The following is a 21,319-nucleotide window of genomic DNA, read 5'->3' on the forward strand; positions in this document are numbered from 1 at the left end:
CGAGAAGCTGCGGCCCCCGCACGACAAGTACATGAAGGCCTCCTGCACCACGGACTCGGAGAGGTCCTTGGCGTAGACCCTCACCGATCCCTCCTCTTCCTCCTCCGCCTCGTCCGCCTCGTCCCCCTCGTGCCGCTCGTCACCGGCGGCCCCACTGTTGGTTGCTCCCTGGCCGGGCAGGATGAGGGAGAGGAGCTGTTTGGAGGCTCCGAGCGATGCGAGGGCGTCGAGCAGGGCGGCGCGCACCGCCCCCACGACCTCCGCGTCCGCCACTTTGAACTTCTGGAGCGATCGGTGGAGGGAGGCCCACAGCAGCTCAGCGAACTCCACCTTGGGTTTCCGTGTGGCTCTGTGGCCACCACCACCACGATGACCACCACCATGACCACCACCACGATGACCACCACCAGGTGTCACCGCCACCACCACTGGGGGCTTCTGCCCATCACCACCACCGGCAGCGCCCAGAGGATCCAGACGTGGAGGTCTCCAGAGCAGAACGTGGAGAAGGCGCAAGACGCTTGTCCACATGGCCATGAACCACCCCGCAACACCTCCTCCTCCACCACCACCTCCTACTCCACCACCTCCTCCTCTACCACCACCTCCACCACCACCACCACCTCCTCCACCACCTCCACCACCACCTCCTTCTCCATCACCTCCTCCTCTACCACCTCCACCACCACCACCACCACCTCCTTCTCCACCACCACCTCCACCACCACCTCTTACTCCACCACCTCCTCCTCTACCACCTCCACCACCACCTCCTTCTCCACCACCTCCTCCACCACCACCACCTCCTTCTCCACCACCTCCTCCTCTACCACCTCCACCACCACCACCTACTCCACCACCTCCTCCACTACCTCCACCACCTCCTCCACCACCTCCTCCTCTATCACCTCCACCACCACCACCTCCTCCTCTACCACCTCCACCACCAACGCCTCGCCGGCCGACCCTGGACTCGGACGGCCCTACACTGGGGCTCTCCATGCTCGCCCCCACAAGGGCCCGGCGGCCCGGCAAACCGGGGCCTGCGGCGTCCACCACGGGCAGAGAGCAGCGGTGCTGCTGGCATGTGGCCGGCCCTCCGGACGCTCCTCCACGTTCCGTCTCCTCCTCCTCCTCTTGTTGCTCACCACCACCAACATCGTCGTCATCGTCGTCTTCATCCTTGTCGTCGTCAGCTTTGGCGATGTGTCCACTGCCACCACCGCCACCACCGCCATCACCGCCGCCACCGCCGCCATCACCACCACCACCACCAAGAGGGGAGGAGGAGGCTGAGGGACAAGGAACCTCCTGGCCCAGACGTTTGGCCACGGGGCAGAGGCAATGGTGAGGCAGCAATGTAGAGGAGGAGGTGGAGGAGGTGTTTGGCTCGAGCGATTTCAGGAATCTCTCCTCCTCATCGCCATCGTCGGGGCCTTGGTTGCGAGTGGATATGAGAGGGTGGCGCTCCAGGGGCATGGCTGTCTCTCTGTGTCTCAGTGTCTCAGTGTGTCTCTGTGTCTCAGTGTGTCTGTGTCTCAGTGTCTCAGTGTGTGTGTGTCTCTCTGTGTCTCAGTGTCTCAGTGTGTGTGTGTCTCTCTGTGTCTCTGTGTCTCAGTGTGTGTGTGTCTCAGTGTCTCTCTGTGTCTCAGTGTCTCAGTGTCTCAGTGTGTGTGTGTCTCTCTGTGTCTCAGTGTCTCTGTGTCTCAGTGTGTGTGTCTCAGTGTCTCAGTGTCTCTGTGTCTCAGTGTGTGTGTGTCTCTCTGTGTCTCAGTGTCTCAGTGTGTGTGTGTCTCTCTGTGTCTCTGTGTCTCAGTGTGTGTGTCTCACTCTGTGTCTCAGTGTGTGTGTGTCTCTCTGTGTCTCAGTGTCTCAGTGTGTTTCTCTGTGTCTCTGTGTCTCAGTGTGTGTGTGTCTCTCTGTGTCTCAGTGTGTGTGTGTCTCTCTGTGTCTCAGTGTCTCAGTGAGTGTGTGTCTCTCTGTGTCTCTGTGTCTCAGTGTGTGTGTGTGTCTCGATCTATGTCTCTGTGTCTCAGTGTCTCTGTGTCTCAGTGTCTCAGTGTGTCTCTCTGTGTCTCTGTGTCTCAGTGTGTGTGTCTCTCTGTGTCTCTGTGTCTCAGTGTCTCTGTGTCTCAGTGTCTCAGTGTGTGTGTGTCTCTCTGTGTCTCAGTGTCTCAGTGTCTCAGTGTGTGTGTGTCTCACTCTGTATCTCTGTGTCTCAGTGTGTGTGTGTCTCGCTCTATGTCTCTGTGTCTCAGTGTCTCTGTGTCTCAGTGTGTGTGTGTCCCTCTGTGTCTCAGTGTATCTGTGTCTCTGTGTCTCTGTGTCTCAGTGTGTGTCTCTCTGTGTCTCAGTGTGTGTGTGTGTCTCGCTCTGTGTCTTTGTGTCTCAGTGTGTGTGTGTGTCTCCGTGTCTCAGTGTGTGTGTGTCTCACTCTGTGTCTCAGTGACTCTGTGTCTCAGTGTGTGTGTGTGTCTCTCTGTGTCTCTGTGTCTCAGTGTGTGTGTGTGTCTCGCTCTGTGTCTTTGTGTCTCAGTGTGTGTGTGTCTCTGTGTCTCAGTGTGTGTGTGTCTCACTCTGTGTCTCAGTGTCTCTGTGTTTCAGTGTCTCTGTGTCTCAGTGTCTCAGTGTGTGTGTGTCCCTCTGTGTCTCTGTGTCTCAGTGTATGTGTGTGTCTCGCTCTGTCTTTGTGTCTCAGTGTGTGTGTGTGTCTCCGTGTCTCAGTGTGTGTGTGTCTCACTCTGTGTCTCAGTGTCTCTGTGTCTCAGTGTCTCTGTGTCTCTGTGTCTCAGTGTCTCTGTGTCTCAGTGTCTCAGTGTGTGTGTCTCTCTGTGTCTCTGTGTCTCAGTGTGTGTGTGTGTCTCCGTGTCTCAGTGTGTGTGTCTCACTCTGTGTCTCAGTGTCTCTGTGTCTCAGTGTCTCAGTGTGTGTGTGTGTCTCTCTGTGTCTCTGTGTCTCAGTGTGTGTGTGTGTGTCTCGCTCTGTGTCTCCGTGTCTCAGTGTGTGTGTCTCACTCTGTGTCTCAGTGTCTCTGTGTCTCAGTGTCTCTGTGTCTCAGTGTATCAGTGTGTGTGTGTGTCTCTCTGTGTCTCAGTGTGTGTGTGTCTCGCTCTGTGTCTTTGTGTCTCAGTGTGTGTGTGTCTCTGTGTCTCAGTGTGTGTGTGTCTCGCTCTGTGTCTCTGTTTCTCTGTGCCACAGTGTCTCAGTGTATGTCTCACTCTGTCTCTGTGTCTCAGTGTGTGTCTCTCTCTGTGTCTCTGTGTCTCAGTGTCTCAGTGTGTGTGTGTGTCTATCTGTGTCTCGCTCTGTATCTCTGTGTTTCAGTGTGTGTGTCTCTTTCTGTGTATCTATGTGTCTCTCTTTCTGTCTCTTTGTCTCTGTGTCTCAGTGTCTCAGTGTGTCTCTCTCTGTGTCTCGGTGTGTGTGTCTCTCTGTATGTCTTTGTGTCTCTGTGTATGTCTCAGTGTCTCTCTGTATCTCTCAGTGTGTCTCAGTGTGTATCAGTGTCCCTCTGTATCTCACTGTGTCTCTGCGTCTTTCTCTGTCGGTGTGTCTCAGTGTATCTGTGTGTCTCAGTGTATCTCTGTGTGTCTCAGTGACTCTCTGTGTCTCAGTGACTCTCTGTGTGTCTCAGTGTCTCTGTGTCTCAGTGACTCTCTGTGTGTCTCAGTGTCTCTGTGTATCTCAGTATCTTTGTGTGTCTCAGTGTATCTCTGTGTGTCTCAGTGACTCTCTGTGTCTTAGTGACTCTCTGTGAGTCTCAGTGTCTCTGTGTCTCAGTGACTCTCTGTGTGTCTGAGTGTCTCTGTGTCTCTGTGTGTCTCAGTGTCTCTATGTGTGTCTCAGTGACTCTGTGTGTCTCAGTGAATCTCTGTGTGTCTCAGTGTTTCTATGTGTGTCTCAGTGACTCTCTGTTTTTCTCTGTGTGTCTCAGTGACTCTCTGTGTATCTCTGTGTGTCTCTGTGTGTCTCAGTGTCTCTGTGTGTCTCAGTGTCTCTGTGTGTCTCAGTGTATCTCTATGTGTCTCAGTGACTCTTTGTGTGTCTCTATGTGTGTCTCAGTGACTCTCTGTGTATCTCAGTATATCTCTGTATGTCTCTGTGTGTCTCAGTGTATCTCTGTGTGTCTCAGTGTCTTTCTGTGTGTCTCAGTGACTCTCTGTGTATCTCTGTGTGTCTCTATGTGTCTCAGTGTATCTCTGTGTGTCTCAGTGTCTTTCTGTGTGTCTCAGTGACTCTCTGTGTGTCTCTGTGTGTCTCTGTGTGTCTCAGTGTATCTCTGTGTGTCTCAGTGTCTTTCTGTGTGTCTCAGTGACTCTCTGTGTGTCTCAGTGTCTCTATGTGTGTCTCAGTGACTCTCTGTGTATCTCTGTGTGTCTCTGTGTGCCTCAGTGACTCTCTGTGTGTCTCAGTGTATCTCTGTGTGTCTCTGTGTGTCTCAGTTACTCTCTGTGTGTCTCAGTGTCTTTCTGTGTGTCTCAGTGTATCTCTGTCTGTCCCAGTGACTCTCTGTGTGTCTCAGTGTATCTCTATGTATCTCAGTGTATCTCTGTGTGTCTCAGTGTATCTCTGTGTGTATTTGTGTGTCTCTGTGTGTCTCAGTGACTCTCTGTGTGTCTCAGTGTATATCTGTGTGTCTCAGTGTATCGCTGTGTGTCTCTGTGTGTCTCAGTGTATCTCTGTGTGTCTCAGTGTCTCTATGTGTGTCTCAGTGACTCTCTGTGTATCTCAGTGTATCTCGGTGTGTCTCAGTGTGTCTCAGTGTATCTCTGTGTGTCTCAGTGTATCTCTGTGTGTCTCAGTGATTCTCTGTGTGTCTCAATGACTCTCTGTGTGTTTCAGTGACTCTCTGTGTGTATCTGTGTATCTCTGTGTGTCTCAGTGTGTCTCAGTGTATCTCTGTGTGTCTCAGTGACTCTCTGTGTGTCTCAGTGACTCTCTATATCTCTGTGTCTCTCTGTGTGTCTCAGTGACTCTCTGTGTGTATCTGTGTATCTCTGTGTGTCTCAGTGACTCTCGGTCGCTGTGCCTCCACGTCTGAGGCTGTCTTTGTCTCCTTGTTTTTGTCTGTCTCCCTGCAACACACACACAACGTGTCTCTGTGTCTCCCTGCAACACACACACACACAACGTGTCTCTGTGTGTCTCCCTGCAACACACACACACAACGTGTCTCTGTGTGTGTCTCCCTGCAACACACACACACACACAACGTGTCTGTGTGTCTCCCTACAACACACACACACACACAACGTGTCTGTGTGTCTCCCTACAACACACACACACAACGTGTCTGTGTGTCTCCCTACAACACACACACACACAACGTGTCTCTGTGTGTCTCCCTACAACACACACACACAACGTGTCTCTGTGTGTCTCCCTACAACACACACACACACAACGTGTCTGTGTGTCTCCCTACAACACACACACACAACGTGTCTCTGTGTGTCTCCCCCTACAACACACACACACAACGTGTCTGTATGTGTCTCTCCCTGCAACACACACACAACGTGTCTGTGTGTGTCTCCCTGCAACACACACACAACGTGTCTGTGTGTCTCCCTACAACACACACACAACGTGTCTGTGTGTCTCCCTACAACACACACACACAACGTGTCTGTGTGTGTCTCCCTGCAACACACACACAACGTGTCTGTGTGTCTCCCTACAACACACACACACAACGTGTCTCTGTATGTCTCCCCCTACAACACACACACACAACGTGTCTCTGTATGTCTCCCCCTACAACACACACACACAACGTGTCTCTGTGTGTCTCTCTGCAACACACACAACGTGTCTCTGTGTGTCTCCCTACAACACACACCCACAACGTGTCTCTGTGTGTCTCCCTACAACACACACACACAACGTGTCTCTGTGTGTCTCCCCCTACAACACACACACACAACGTGTCTCTGTGTCTCCCTGTAACACACACACAACGTGTCTCTGTGTCTCCCTGTAACACACACACACACAACGTGTCTGTGTGTCTCCCTACAACATACACACACACAACGTGTCTCTGTGTCTCCCTGTAACACACACACAACGTGTCTCTGTGTGTCTCCCTACAACACACACACACAAGGTGTCTCTGTGCATCTCCCTGCAACAGACACACACACGTGTACACACACACAACACACACACAACAAACACACACACAACACACATACACAAACACACACACAAAACACACCCACACACAGCACACTCACACAACACACACACACAAAACACACACAACACACACACACAGAACACACCCACACAACACACACACACAACACACACATAACAAACACAACACACACACAACACACACAACACATACACACAACACCCACACCCACACAGTGCTTACGACCATCTCCATAAGTTGACAGCGGTTGAGCTCTGGATGGACTGGCCCCTGCCATGGGAATGTGCAAAGTTTTTACCCAAAATCAATGTCAACCAAATTGTCTTAACGTAGAAGGTGGTAGTGATGGTGGTGTTGCTGATGAAGGTGTTGGTAGTGGTGGTGGTTGTGGTTTTGGTGATGATAGTGGAAGCAGTAATTTGATGTTGGTGGTGATGGTGGTGTTGACTGGTGGTGGTGGTTGTGGTTTTGGTGATGATGGTGGAAGTAGTAATTTGATGTTGGTGGTGATGACTGGTGGTGGTGGTTGTGGTTTTGGTGATTATGGTGGAGACAGTAATTTTGCTGGTGTTGCTGGTGGTGGTTGTGGTTTTGGTGATGATGGTGGAGGCAGTAATTTTGCTGGTGGTGATGGTGGTGGTGTTGCTGGTGGTGGTGATGGTGGTGGTGTTGATGGTGGTCATGGTGTTGACTGGTGATGGTGTTGTTGAGTGTGCATATGGTGGTGATATGGTGGTGATATGGTGGTGGTGGTGGTGGTGTCAGTTGGGATGATGATGTTCGCGGTAGTCGTGGTGGTGATTTTGACGATGGTGGTGGTGTTGATGACGGTGGTGGTGGTGTTGATGAGGATGGTGGTGGTGTTGATGATGACGACGACGGTGGTGGTGTTGATGAGGATGGTGGTGATGGTGGTGGTGTTGATGACGACGCTGGTGGTGGTGTTGATGACGATGGTGGTGGTGTTGATGGCGATGGTGTTGATGACGATGATGATGTTGATGACGATGGTGGTGTTGATGGTGGTGGTGATGTTGATGACGATGGTGGTGGTGTTGATGACGGTGGTGGTGTTGATGAGGATTGTGGTGTTGATGACGACGCTGGTGGTGGTGGTGTTGATGATGATGTTGGTGGTGGTCTTGACGATGGTGGTAGTCTTGATGACGATGGTGATGGTGTTGATGACGATAGTTGTAGTGTTGATGACGACGGTAGTGGTGTTGATGAGGATGTTGGTGGTGGTGGTGTTGATGACGATGGTGGTGATGTTGATGACGATGGTGGTGATGTTGATGGTGGTGGTGTTGATGACGATGGTGGTGGTGGTGATGACGATGGTGGTGGTGGTGTTGACGATGGTGGTGGTGTTGACGATGACGGTGGTGGTGTTGATGACGATGGTGGTGTTGATGACGATGGTGGTGTTGATGATGACGACAGTGGTGGTGTTGATGACGGTGGTGGTGGTGTTGACGACAGTGGTGGTGTTGATGACGGTGGTGTTGTTGATGATGGTGGTGGTGTTGACGATGATGGTGGTGGTGGTGGTGTTGATGACGGTGGTGGTAATGTTGATGGCGATGGTAGTGGTGTTGATGACGGTGGTGGTATTGATGGCGATGGTGGTGGTGTTGATGAGGATGGTGGTGGTGTTGATGATGACGACGGTGGTGGTGTTGATGAGGATGGTGGTGTTGACGATGGTGGTAGTGTTGATGACGATGGTGGTGGTGTTGTTGATAACGATGGTGGTGGTGTTGATGACGTTGGTGGTGGTGTTGATGACGTTGGTGGTGGTGTTGATGACGGCGGTGGTGGTGTTGATGACGATGGTGGTGGTGTTGACGACGGTGGTGGTGTTGATGACGTTGAGGTGGTGTTGATGACGGTGGTGGTGGTGTTGATGACGATGGTGGTGGTGTTGATGACGTTGGTGGTGGTGTTGATGACGGTGGTGGTGTTGATGATGACGGTGGTGGTGGTGTTGATGACGTTGAGGTGGTGTTGATGACGGTGGTGGTGGTGTTGATGACGATGGTGGTGGTGTTGATGACGGTGGTGGTGGTGTTGATGATGACGGTGGTGGTGGTGTTGATGACGGTGGTGGTGGTGTTGTTGACGATGGTGGTGGTGGTGTTGATGACGGTGGTGGTGTTGACGACGGTGGTGGTGGTGGTGTTGATGAGGATGGTGGTGATGGTGGTGTTGATGACGACGCTGGTGGTGGTGTTGATGATGATGTTGGTGATGTTGACGATGGTGGTAGTGTTGATGACGACGGTGGTGGTGGTGTTGATGATGATGATGTTGGTGGTCTTGACGATGGTGGTAGTGTTGATGACGACGGTGGTGGTGTTGATGACGATGGTGGTAGTGTTGATGAGGATGGTGGTGGTGTTGATGAGGATGGTGGTGGTGTTGATGACGATGGTGGTGATGTTGATGGTGGTGATGTTGATGACGATGTTGGTGGTGTTGATGACGATGGTGGTGGTGTTGATGACGATGTTGGTAGTGTTGATGACGATGGTGGTGGTGTTGATAACGATGTTGGTAGTGTTGATGACGACAGTGGTGGTGTTGATGAGGATGGTGGTGGTGGTGTTGATGACGATGGTGGTGGTAGTCTTGATGACGATGGTGGTGATGTTGATGACGATGGTGGTGATGTTGATGACGATGGTAGCGGTGTTGATGACGACGGTGGTGGTGTTGATGACGACGGTGGTGGTGTTGATGAGGGTGGTGGTGGTGTTGATGACGATGGTGGTGGTGTTGATGAGGGTGGTGGTGGTGTTGATGACGATGGTGGTGATGTTGATGACGATGGTAGCGGTGTTGATGACGACGGTGGTGGTGTTTATGAGGGTGGTGGTGGTGTTGATGAGGGTGGTGGTGGTGTTGATGACGATGGTGGTGGTGTTGATGAGGGTGGTGGTGGTGTTGATGAGGGTGGTGGTGGTGGTGTTGATGAGGGTGGTGGTGTTGATGAGGGCGGTGGTGGTGTTGATGGTGGTGGCGTTGATGACGATGGTGGTGGCGTTGATGACGATGGTGGTGGTGTTGATGACGATGGTGGTGGTGTTGATGGCGGCGGTGGTGGTGTTGATGACGGCGGTGGTGGTGTTGATGAGGGTGGTGGTGGTGGTGTTGATGACAACGGAGACAGTGGAGACAACGGAGACAGCGGAGACAGCGGAGACAACCGAGACAACGGAGACAACCGAGACAACCGAGACAACCGAGACAACCGAGACAAAGGAGACAACGGAGACAAAGGAGACAACGGAGACAGCTGAGGCAGCGAAGACAACGGAGACAACGGAGACAACATAGACAAAGGAGACAAAGGAGACAATGGAGACAGCTGAGGCAGCGGAGACAACCGAGACAACGGAGACAACCGAGACAACCGAGACAAAGGAGACAACGGAGACAAAGGAGACAACGGAGACAGCTGAGGCAGCGGAGACAATGGAGACAGTGGAGACAAAGGAGACAATGGAGACAAAGGAGATAACGGAGACAAAGGAGACAACAGAGACAACCGAGACAACGGAGACAATGAAGACAACGGAGACACCGGAGACAACGGAGACAACGGAGACAGTGGAGACAACCGAGACAAAGGAGACAACGGGGACAGTGGACACAGTGGAGACAACCGAGACAAAGCAGACAACGGAGACAAAGGAGACAGCGGAGACAAAGCAGACAACGGAGACAACGGAGACAAAGGAGACAAAGGAGACAACGGAGACACCGGAGACAATGGAGAAAACGGAGACAATGGAGACAAAGGAAACAAAGGAGACAACAGAGACAACGGAGACAACGGAGACAAAGGAGACAAAGGAGACAACGGAGACAAAGGAGACAAAGGAAACAAAGGAGACAACAGAGACAACGGAGACAACGGAGACAAAGGAGACAAAGGAGACAACGGAGACAACGGAGACAACGGAGACAACGGAGACAAAGGAGACAAAGGAGACAACGGAGACAGTGGAGACAACGGAGACAAAGGAGACAGTGGAGACAATGGAGACAACAGAGACAGCGCAGACAACGGAGACAAAGGAGACAACAGAGACAACCGAGACAACGGAGACAACGGAGACAGTGGAGACAGTGGAGACAACGGAGACAAAGGAGACACCGGAGACAATGGAGACAAAGGAGACAACAGAGACAACCGAGACAACCGAGACAATGGAGACAACAGAGAAAAGGGAGACAACGGAGACAAGGGAGACAGTGGACACAGTGGAGACAACCGAGACAAAGCAGACAATGGAGACAATGGAGACAAAGCAGACCACGTGGACAACGGAGACAGTGGAGACAACGAAGACAAAGCCGACAACGGAGACAAAGGAGACAAAGCAGGCAATGGAGACAACGGAGACAAAGGTGACAAAGGAGACAACGGAGACAAAGGAGACGACCGAGACAACGGAGACAAAGGAGACAACGGAGACAAAGGAGACAACGGAGACAAAGGAGACAACGGTAACAACCGAGACAAAGCAGGCAATGGAGACAACGGAGACCAAAGAGACAACGGAGACAAAAGAGACAAAGGAGACAAAGGAGACAAAGCAGACAACGGAGACAAAGCAGGCAATGGAGACAACGGAGACAACGGAGACAACCGAGACAAAGGAGACAACGGAGACAACGGAGACAAAGGAGACAACGGAGACAACGGAGACAACGGAGACAAAGCAGACAATGGAGACAACAGAGACAACGGAGACAACGGAGACAACCGAGACAACCGAGACAACCGAGACAGTGGAGACAACGGAGACAAAGGAGACAGTGGAGACAACCGAGACAACGGAGACAACGGAGACAAAGGAGACAGTGGAGACAACCGAGACAGTGGAGACAACGGAGACAAAGGAGACAGTGGAGACAACCGAGACAACGGAGACAAAGGAGACAAAGGCGTCCGAGTCGGGGATCGAACTCAGCCGCGAGTTGCTTTGCGGCCGCCGTTCCGCCCCGCCCAACAGTGACAGCGTCAAAGTGCACCTAGCCTGGCACCGTCGCTTCGTGGTGAATGGCGGTTGTTGTTGTTGTTGTTGCGTGTGAATGTAGCGGTAGCGGTGAGCTCCACTACGCATCGAACCCGAGTTCGATTCCCGCTCACGACCAGTAGCAGCGGCAAATATCAGAACCGGTCCCGGTCCTCCGTCCCCTACGTCGACTCAGCCTTAAATCTGGGCAACCAAGTTCTGTGCGTAGTAAACATCAGCAACTGGGGAGACAAAGGCGGCCGGGCGTGGTGCTGGCCACCCATCTCCGTCGGTGTGCCACAGTGCCGTTCTTCATAGCTGCTGCTGCTGCTGCTCGCTGACAGCACGGGAGATCGTTGTCTTTGTGCGTGCGAGTGTTTACAGCACTTGACACCGACACTTTAAGAGCTATACGGGAGATCTTTGTCTTTGTGCGTGCGAGTGTTAACAGCACTTGACACCGTCACTTTAAGAGCTATACGGGGGAACTTTGTCTTTGTGCGTGCGAGTGTTTACAGCACTTGACACCGACACTTCAAGAGCTATACGGGGGATCTTTGTCTTTGTGCGTGCGTGCGAGCGTTAACAGCACTTGACACCGACACTTCAAGAGCTATACGGGGGATCTTTGTCTTTGTGCGTGCGAGTGTTTACAGCACTTGACACCGACACTTTAAGAGCTATACGGGGGATCTTTGTCTTTGTGCGTGCGAGCGTTAACAGCACTTGACACCGTCACTTCAAGAGCTATCCGGGGGATCTTTGTCTTTGTGCGTGTGAGCGTTAACAGCACTTGACACCGACACTTTAAGAGCTACACGGGGGATCTTTGTCCTTGTGCATGCGAGTGTTAACAGCACTTGACACCGACACTTTAAGAGCTATACGGGGGATCTTTGTCTTTGTGCGTGCGAGCGATAACAGCACTTGACAGCGACACTTTAAGAGCTATACGGGGGATCTTTGTCTTTGTATCTCTGTACTCGGGGTCACCCCCCCTCCCCACCAGCGCCCTCCACCCCCACGCGCGCGCCAGCGTCACGTGTGCCAGCAGCCCCAATGGGTGCTCGCTAACAGCAGCCCCGGATCCGCATCTCCCAATGAGCACGGTTGCCTATGTACGGTGCGAAAGAAGTTCAGCATACACACATACGGCCCATAGACTAACACTACCCATAGACTAACACTGCCCATAGACTAACACTGCCCATAGACTAACACTACCCATAGACTAACACTACCCATAGACTAACACTACTCATAGACTAACACTGCCCATAGACTAACACTGCCCATAGACTCAACACTACCCATAGACCAACACTGCCCATAGACTCAACACTACCCATAGACTAACACTGCCCATAGACTAATACTACCCATAGACTAACACTGCCCATAGACTAACACTGCCCATAGACTAACACTACACATAGACTAACACTGCCCATAGACTAACACTACCCATAGACTAACACTACCCATAGATTAACACTACCCATAGACTAATACTACCAATAGACCAACACTGCCCATAGACTAACACTACCCATAGACTAACACTGCCCATAGACTAACACTACCCATAGACTAACACTACCCATAGACTCAACACTGCCCATAGACTAACACTACCCATAGACTAACACTACCCATAGACTAACACTACCCATAGACTAACACTGCCCATAGACTAACACTACCCATAGACTAACACTGCCCATAGACTCAACACTGCCCATAGACTAACACTACCCATAGACTAACACTGCCCATAGACTAACACTACCCATAGACTAACACTACCCATAGACTAACACTACCCATAAACTAACACTACCCATAGACTAACACTGCCCATAGACTAACACTGCCCATAGACTCAACACTACCCATAAACTAACACTACCCATAGACTAACACTACCCATAGACTCAACACTACCCATAGACTCAACACTACCCATAAACTAACACTACCCATAGACTCAACACTACCCATAGACTCAACACTGCCCATAGACTAACACTACCCATAGACTAACACTGCCCATAGACTAACACTACCCATAGACTAACACTGCACATAGACTAACACTGCACATAGACTAACACTACCCATAGACTAACACTACCCATAGACTAACACTACCCATAGACTAACACTGCCCATAGACTCAACACTGCCCATAGACTCAACACTACCCATAGACTAACACTACCCATAGAATAACGCTACCCATAGACTAACACTGCCCATAGACTAACACTACCCATAGACTAATACTACCAATAGACCAACACTGCCCTTAGACTAACACTACCCATAGACTAACACTACCCATAGACTAACACTGCCCATAGACTAACACTACCCATAGACTAACACTGTCCATAGACTAACACTACCCATAGACTAACACTTCCCATAGACTAACACTACCCATAGACTAACACTACCTATAGACTAACACTACCCATAGACTAACACTACCCATAGACCAACACTGCCCATAGTATAACACCGCTCATAGACTAACACTACCCATAGACTTAACACTACCCATAGACCAACACTACCCATAGACTAACACTACCCATAGACCAACACTGCCCATAGACTAACACTACCCATAGACTCAACACTGCCCATAGACTAACACTACCCATAGACTAACACTACCCATAGACTTAACACTACCCATAGACCAACACTGTCCATAGACTCAACACTGCCCATAGACTAACACTGCCCATAGACTCAACACTGCCCATAGACCATTGGAAACCTCATTTGCCAGTAACAAAATATGATAATTGTTTTTTTTACCCTTTTATCTGGCAACAAAACTGAGACCTTTTTTTACAAGGAGTCATGTTTACATTGACCACAATACCTGCGGTCGGAACGCAAACACAAACCAACAACTCTGATCATGTACGTGGCACTGTCCTTGAAATTGATTGGTCCACACCCGAGACAGCTTTCTTGAGAGCCTCGTCTGCCCAAAAAAACAATTATCATATTTTGTTACTGCCAAATGAGGTTTCCAATGGTGTAAACGCTTAACCCGAGCTCTCATACTCTGATGGTGCATTGTCTTTGAGTTGTGCGCCTTTTGGCGTCTTCTGGTCCAGCACTATGTGGTACGAGGCTCTAAAGAAAGCTGTCTCGGGTGTGGACCAATCAATTTCAAGGACAGTGCCACATACATGATCAGAGTTGTTGGTTTGTGTTTGCGTTCCGACCGCAGGTATTGTGGTCAATGTGAACACGACTCCTTGTAAAGAAAAGGTGTCAGTTTTGTTGCCAGATAAAAGGGTAAAAAAACAATTATCACTGCCCATAGACTCAACACTGTCCATAGACTCAACACTGCCCATAGACTCAACACTACCCATAGACTCAATACTGCACCATAGACTCAACACTGTCCATAGACTCAACACTGCCCACAGACTCAACACTGCACCATAAACTCAACACTACCCATAGGTTCAACACTGCACCATAGACTCAACACTACCCATAGACTAACACTGCCCATAGACTCAACACTACCCATAGACTAACACTGCCCATAGACTCAACACTACCCATAGACTCAACACTGACCATAGACTCAACACTGCACCATAGACTAACACTACCCATAGACTCAACACTGCCCCATAGACTCAACACTGCCCCATAGACTCAATACTGCACCAGCGATTAGCACGGTTGGCTTACGTACGGTGCGAAAGAAGTTCAACACACACGCACGGCCACACGTTGCGTGCTCGCGAACCGCAGCGCCGATGCTCGGCCCCCATTAGCGGCCGCGTGCCAAGCTCTCAGCTCGCAGCTCGGGTTACCTCCTCCTCTTTCCCCTCCTCCTCCTCCTCCTCTTTCCCCTCCTCCTCCTCCTCCTCTTTCCCCTCCTCCTCTTTCCCCTCCTCCTCCTCTTTCCCCTCCTCCTCCTCCTCTTTCTCCTCCTCTTTCTCCTCCTCCTCTTCCTCCTCCTCCTCCTCTTTCTCCTCCTCTTTCTCCTCCTCCTCTTCCTCCTCCTCTTCCTCCTCTTTCTCCTCCTCCTCTTTCTCCTCCTCCTCTTTCTCCTCCTCTTTCTCCTCCTCCTCTTTCTCTTTCTCTTCCTCCTGCTCTTTCTCCTCCTCCTCTTCCTCCTCCTCCTCCTCTTCCTCTTCTTCCTCCTCCTCTTTCTCCTCCTCCTCTTTCTCCTACTCCTCCTCTTTCTTCTCCTCCTCCTCTTCCTCCTCTTCCTCCTCCTCTTCCTCCTCCTCCTCCTCTTCCTCCACCACGAGGCACCGCAGCGACAGCGCAGCAGCAGGAGGAGGGAGTCGAGGGCTTCGCGTGTCTCAAGAGTTCTTGGGGCACGCGACACCAGCCCCACAATTACCACCACGTCTCCTTCCGGCTGCTGCTACTGCTGCTGCTGTTCTACAGTCCCGTGCGTAGCCCAACCGCGCTAATCGGAGGCGTGGGGGAAGGACAACAAACTAAACACAAACATCAGTTGGAAAGCAATTCGTTTTTAAACGAGATGATTTAACAGGTCCCTGCAGGGTGGGCTGGTAGGAGAAGTCTCTGCGCTGTCTATTGCTGATTTTACACCCAACAGCACGAGATTTCACTTCGTTAAAGTATTGAAAGGGGACGGACGGACGGACACATTAATCTATTGCAGGCTGGTACACTCACTTTACAACTTCGTTCCTACCAGTATAAAAGTGCATCGCCCCAGTGCGCTTCCTGATATCGGAAGGAAGATCAGCTCCATATCTTCTTTAGCCACGGGCTAGAGAAGAGATGGAGCTGATGCGGTACAGGAGGGCGTGGAGCTGAGTGGACTTGCCGATGGTGTCAAGAACGGTCTCGTGAAGGACGCTGCTGCTGCTACTGGGCAGTTGGAGGCAGTCGCCCTCCAGCAACAACGGAGGGCGGAGGAGCGACGCTCACAACAACGAGCGGAGCGCCGGGTGGCTAAAGCACAGCAAGTTGGCACAGTAGGGGGCACAGGTGGTGCATCGTCTAAGTCGGTCAGCCTATGGCACCTGCTGGGTCTGTCCCGTGACCTCCTCCTGTCAGTAATCTTTCAACACTTCACGTGGCCGAAAGTGCACCTAGCCTGGCACAGGCGCCGTGGTGACGTCACCGTCACTTAGTGACGGATGGCGGTTGTATTGGTATTGGTGGTGATAGCGGTGATGATGATGGTGGTGATAGTGGAGGCGGTGATGATAGTGGTGATAGCGGGGATGATAGTGGTGGCTGTGATGATAGTGGTGATAGTGGTGGCGGTGATGGTGGTTATAGTGGTGGTGATGATAGTGGTGGTGATGATAGTGGTGGTGATGATAGTGGTGGTGATGATAGTGGTGATAGTGGTGGCGGTGATGGTGGTGATGATGGTGGTGATAGCGGTAGTGATGATGGTGGTGATAGTGGCGATGGTAGTGATAGTGGTGGTGATAGCGGTGATGGTAGTGATAGTGGTGGTGATGATGGTAGTGATAGTGGTGGTAATGATGGTGGTGATAGCGGTGGTGATGATGGTGGTGATAGCGGTGATGGTAGTGATCGTGGTGGTGATGATGGTAGTGATAGTGGTGGTAATGATGGTGGTGATAGCGGTGATGGTAGTGATAGCGGTGGTGATGATGGTGGTGATAGCGGTGGTAATGATGGTGGTGATAGCGGTGATGGTAGTGATCGTGGTGGTGATGATGGTAGTGATAGTGGCGATGGTAGTGATAGTGGTGATGATGGTAGTGATAGTGGTGATGGTAGTGATAGTGGTGGTGATGATGGTGGTGATAGCGGTGATGGTAGTGATAGTGGTGGAAATGATGGTGGTGATAGCGGTGATGGTAGTGATCGTGGTGGTGATGATGGTAGTGATAGTGGCGATGGTAGTGATAGCGGTAGTGATGATGGTAGTGGTGCCCCAACAATCTGTTACAGGCTAACACGGGGGATCTTGAATCCGTGTGTGTGTGTGTGTGGCCAGATTAGAACATCCCGGATCGGTAAACGCAACCCATCTCGACCATCGCCTGCAGCGGCTTTGCCGACATCAGGGCGAGTGGCCGTGCAACGAGGCAACTGACCAATCGCATCGATTCAGATCCGTAACGACCAATCGCATGCAACGCGCTTCCGTGCAACACGCAGCTGGTGGGACAGACGTCAAGAGACTCAGTGGCAAGCAACCAAATTGCACGGCCGACGGCTCAGGTGCGAACTCGACTTTCGCAACCGGTTGCAGAAACGTCCGCGCGTGAGCTATCCAGTTGCGCGCAACCGATTTGCATGCGACTGCGAGCAACCGGTTGCAGAAACGTCCGCGTGCGAGAGATGCAGTCGCGTGCAACCGAGTTGCATGCGACCGCGAGCAACCGGTTGCAGAAACGTCCGCGTACTGCGCCAAGAACCTCATCGCTTGCGACTCGAGTTCCATTCGAGCTCACGACCAATATCAGTGGCGAGTTGCACACACACACACACTCGCAATGGAGTTGCACACACACACATACACGCAATGAAGTTGCACACACGCGCAATCGAGTTGCACACACACACACGCGCGCAATCGAGTTGCACACACACTCGCAATCGAGTTGCACACACACACGCGCGCAATGAAGTTGCACACACACACGCGCAATGAAGTTGCACACACACACACGCGATCGCGTTGCACACATACACACACGCAATGGAGTTGCACACACACACACACGCAATGGAGTTGCACACACACACGCAATGGAGTTGCACACACACACGCGCAATGGAGTTGCACACACACACACACGCAATGGAGTTGCACACACACACACGCAATGGAGTTGCACACATACACACACGCAATGGAGTTGCACACACACACACACGCAATGGAGTTGCACACACACACACACGCGCAATGGAGTTGCACACACACACACACGCAATGGAGTTGCACACACACACACACACACGCGCAATGGAGTTGCACATACACACACACACGCGCAATGGAGTTGCACATACACACACACACGCAATGGAGTTGCACACACACACACGCACGCAATGGAGTTGCACACACACACACACGCAATGGAGTTGCACACACACACACACACACGCGCAATGGAGTTGCACATACACACACACACGCAATGTAGTTGCACATACACACACACACGCAATGGAGTTGCACACACACACACGCAATGGAGTTGCACACACACACGCAATGGAGTTGCACACACACACGCGCAATGGAGTTGCACACACACACACGCGCAATGGAGTTGCACACACACACACGCGCAATGGAGTTGCACACACACACACACGCAATGGAGTTGCACACACACACGCGCAATGGAGTTGCACACACACACGCGCAATGGAGTTGCACACACACACACACGCACTCCCAATGGAGTTGCACACACACACACGCAATGGAGTTGCACACACACACACACTCCCAATGGAGTTGCACACACACACACGCAATGGAGTTGCACACACACACACACTCGCAATGGAGTTGCACACACACACACACGCAATGGAGTTGCACACACACACACTCGCAATGAAGTTGCACACACACACGCGCAATGGAGTTGCACACACACACACGCAATGGAGTTGCACACACACACACGCAATGGAGTTGCACACACACACACACGCAATGGAGTTGCACACACACACACACGCGCAATGTAGTTGCACACACACACACGCAATGGAGTTGCACACACACACACACGCGCAATGGAGTTGCACACACACACACGCAATGGAGTTGCACACACACACACACGCAATGGAGTTGCACACACACACGCGCAATGGAGTTGCACACACACACACGCAATGGAGTTGCACACACACACACACGCACTCCCAATGGAGTTGCACACACACACACGCAATGGAGTTGCACACACACACACTCCCAATGGAGTTGCACACACACACGCGCAATGGAGTTGCACACACACACGCGCAATGGAGTTGCACGCAACTGATTCCGATGGCTGATCGGGAGCGTGGGCACGGGCTTGGAGGCTCCGTGGCGTGGCGGCTGGGGCCGTGATGAGCTCACTGCTCACTGCTCTCTGCCTCACTCTGCCTCTCTCTGCCTCTGTCTTGTTGACGATCAGAGGACACAAGCAGATGCTCCATGGAGTCGGCAATTTGCTTCGTTCATCAGGGGAGTCGTAACACCCCTAGCTGCCACTGCTATTCATTGGCGTAAAATAAAATGAAATGTTTCGCTCCGTATGACGCTGCAAAGTATTATCTGTATTTTTATTTAGCGTGCTGATCTTAAAGGTGCATTGAAAAATGTGATACTCCGACCGATGCAACTGTTGTTGTGGAGTAACTCATGCAGCCATGTAACGTGTAACACACACCAAGGATTTGGTGTTACATGTTATTTATGTAGTTTATTGTTAAAAATTCGGTCACAGTCCTTGTGATCACTATTACGTTTCAATTATGGCTTTATTTTTTTGTGATTTGGAAAAACATTTTGTTGGTTTGGACATGTTTGTTTTGTTGTAGGACGGAATTAGACTGATGGCCTTAGTCTAAGTTTTCTTGTGGTTGTTGTTGTTGTTGTTTGACTTGAATCCCACTGGGATGTTTTGCACACAGTGTTGGTGGTGAACGGTGCTTTTTTCAGGAATATTTTTGCTGTTTTTTTTTCCATGGATTTTCTGTTTGCACAGTCACACAAAGTCACTTTAAGATGTTTTACTTGTTCGTGTTTTTGTTTATTTTGTTTGTTGTGGTTGCACCCGATTCAAGAGCCGAATGGCTCACAGGGCTATACCAAAATAAATAAACTGAAACAGATTTTTTTTTGTTCAATGCTTTGCTTTATGTGCAAAGCATTGAAATATTTCACGAAAGATTTCACGTTCTGCTCTTCTTACCCATTCCCTATCTCTCTACCCACACCCCCCTCTCTCTACCCCCCCTCTCTCTACCCCCTCTCTCTACCCCCTCTCTCTACCCCCTCTCTCTACCCCCTCTCTTTACCCCCCTCTCTTTACCCCCCTCTCTCTACCCCCCTCTCTCTCTACCCCCCTCTCTCTACCCCCTCTCTCTCTACCCCCTCTCTCTACCCCCTCTCTCTCTACCCCCTCTCTCTACCCCCTCTCTCTACCCCACTCTCTCTACCCCCTCTCTCTCTACCCCACTCTCTCTACCCCCCTCTCTACCCCCTCTCTCTCTACCCCCTCTCTACCCCCTCTCTCTACCCCTCTCTACCCCCTCTCTCTACCCCCCTCTCTCTACCCCCCTCTCTCTACCTCCCTCTCTCTACCCCCTCTCTACCCCCTCTCTCTACCCCCCTCTCTCTACCCCCCCTCTCTCTACCCTCTCTCTCTACCCCCTCTCTCTATCCCCTCTCTCTACCCCCTCTCTCTACCCCCTCTCTCTACCCCCTCTTTCTACCCCCTCTCTCTACCCTCCCCTCTCTCTACTCCATCTCTCTCTACCCCCTCTCGCTACCCCCCTCTCTACCCCCTCTCTCTACGCCCTCTCTCTCTACCCCCCCCTCTCTACCCTCTCTCTCTACCCCCTCTCTCTACCCCCTCTTTCTACCCTCCCCTCTCTCTACCCCCTCTCTCTACCCCCCTCTCTACCCCCTCTCTCTGCCCCCTCTCTCTACCCCCCTCTCTCTCTCTACTCCCTCTCTGTCTACCCCCCTCTCTCTACCCCCTCTCTCTACCCCCTCTCTCTACCCCCTCTCTCTACCCCCCTCTCTCTACCCCCTTTCTCTACCCCCTCTCTCTACCCCCTCTCTCTACCCCCCCTCTCTCTACTCCCTCTCTCTCTACCCCCTCTCTCTACCCCCCTCTCTACCCCCCTCTCTACCCCCTCTCTCTACCCCCTCTCTCTCTACCCCCTCTCTGTCTCTACCCCCTCTCTCTACCCCCCCCCTCTCTACCCCCTCTCTCTACCCCTCTCTCTCTACCCCCTCTCTCTCTACCCCCTCTCTCTCTACCCCCTCTCTCTCTACCCCTCTCTCTCTCTACCCCACCTCTCTACCCCCTCTCTCTCTCTACCCCCTCTCTCTCTACCCCTTTCTCTCTACCCCCTCTCTCTCTAC

General features: G+C 51.7%; 1 protein-coding gene across 1 annotated transcript; it reads left to right on the forward strand.

Annotated features, from left to right (window-relative positions):
* Nucleotides 1–1,000: 1,000 nt before the first annotated feature.
* On the forward strand, nt 1,001–12,599 carry LOC142906369 (uncharacterized). The gene is made up of 2 exons (XM_076054027.1): nt 1,001–1,074; nt 9,633–12,599. The coding sequence occupies exons 1-2, from the start codon at nt 1,001–1,003 to the stop codon at nt 11,188–11,190; spliced, it is 1,632 nt and encodes a 543-aa protein (XP_075910142.1). The 3' UTR covers nt 11,191–12,599.
* Nucleotides 12,600–21,319: the final 8,720 nt, after the last annotated feature.

The sequence above is a fragment of the Petromyzon marinus genome, chromosome 64 (assembly GCF_048934315.1).
Source record: "Petromyzon marinus isolate PM22_M1 ecotype Great Lakes invasive population chromosome 64, UKy_Petmar_22M1.pri1.0, whole genome shotgun sequence".
Taxonomy (NCBI): domain Eukaryota; kingdom Metazoa; phylum Chordata; class Hyperoartia; order Petromyzontiformes; family Petromyzontidae; genus Petromyzon; species Petromyzon marinus.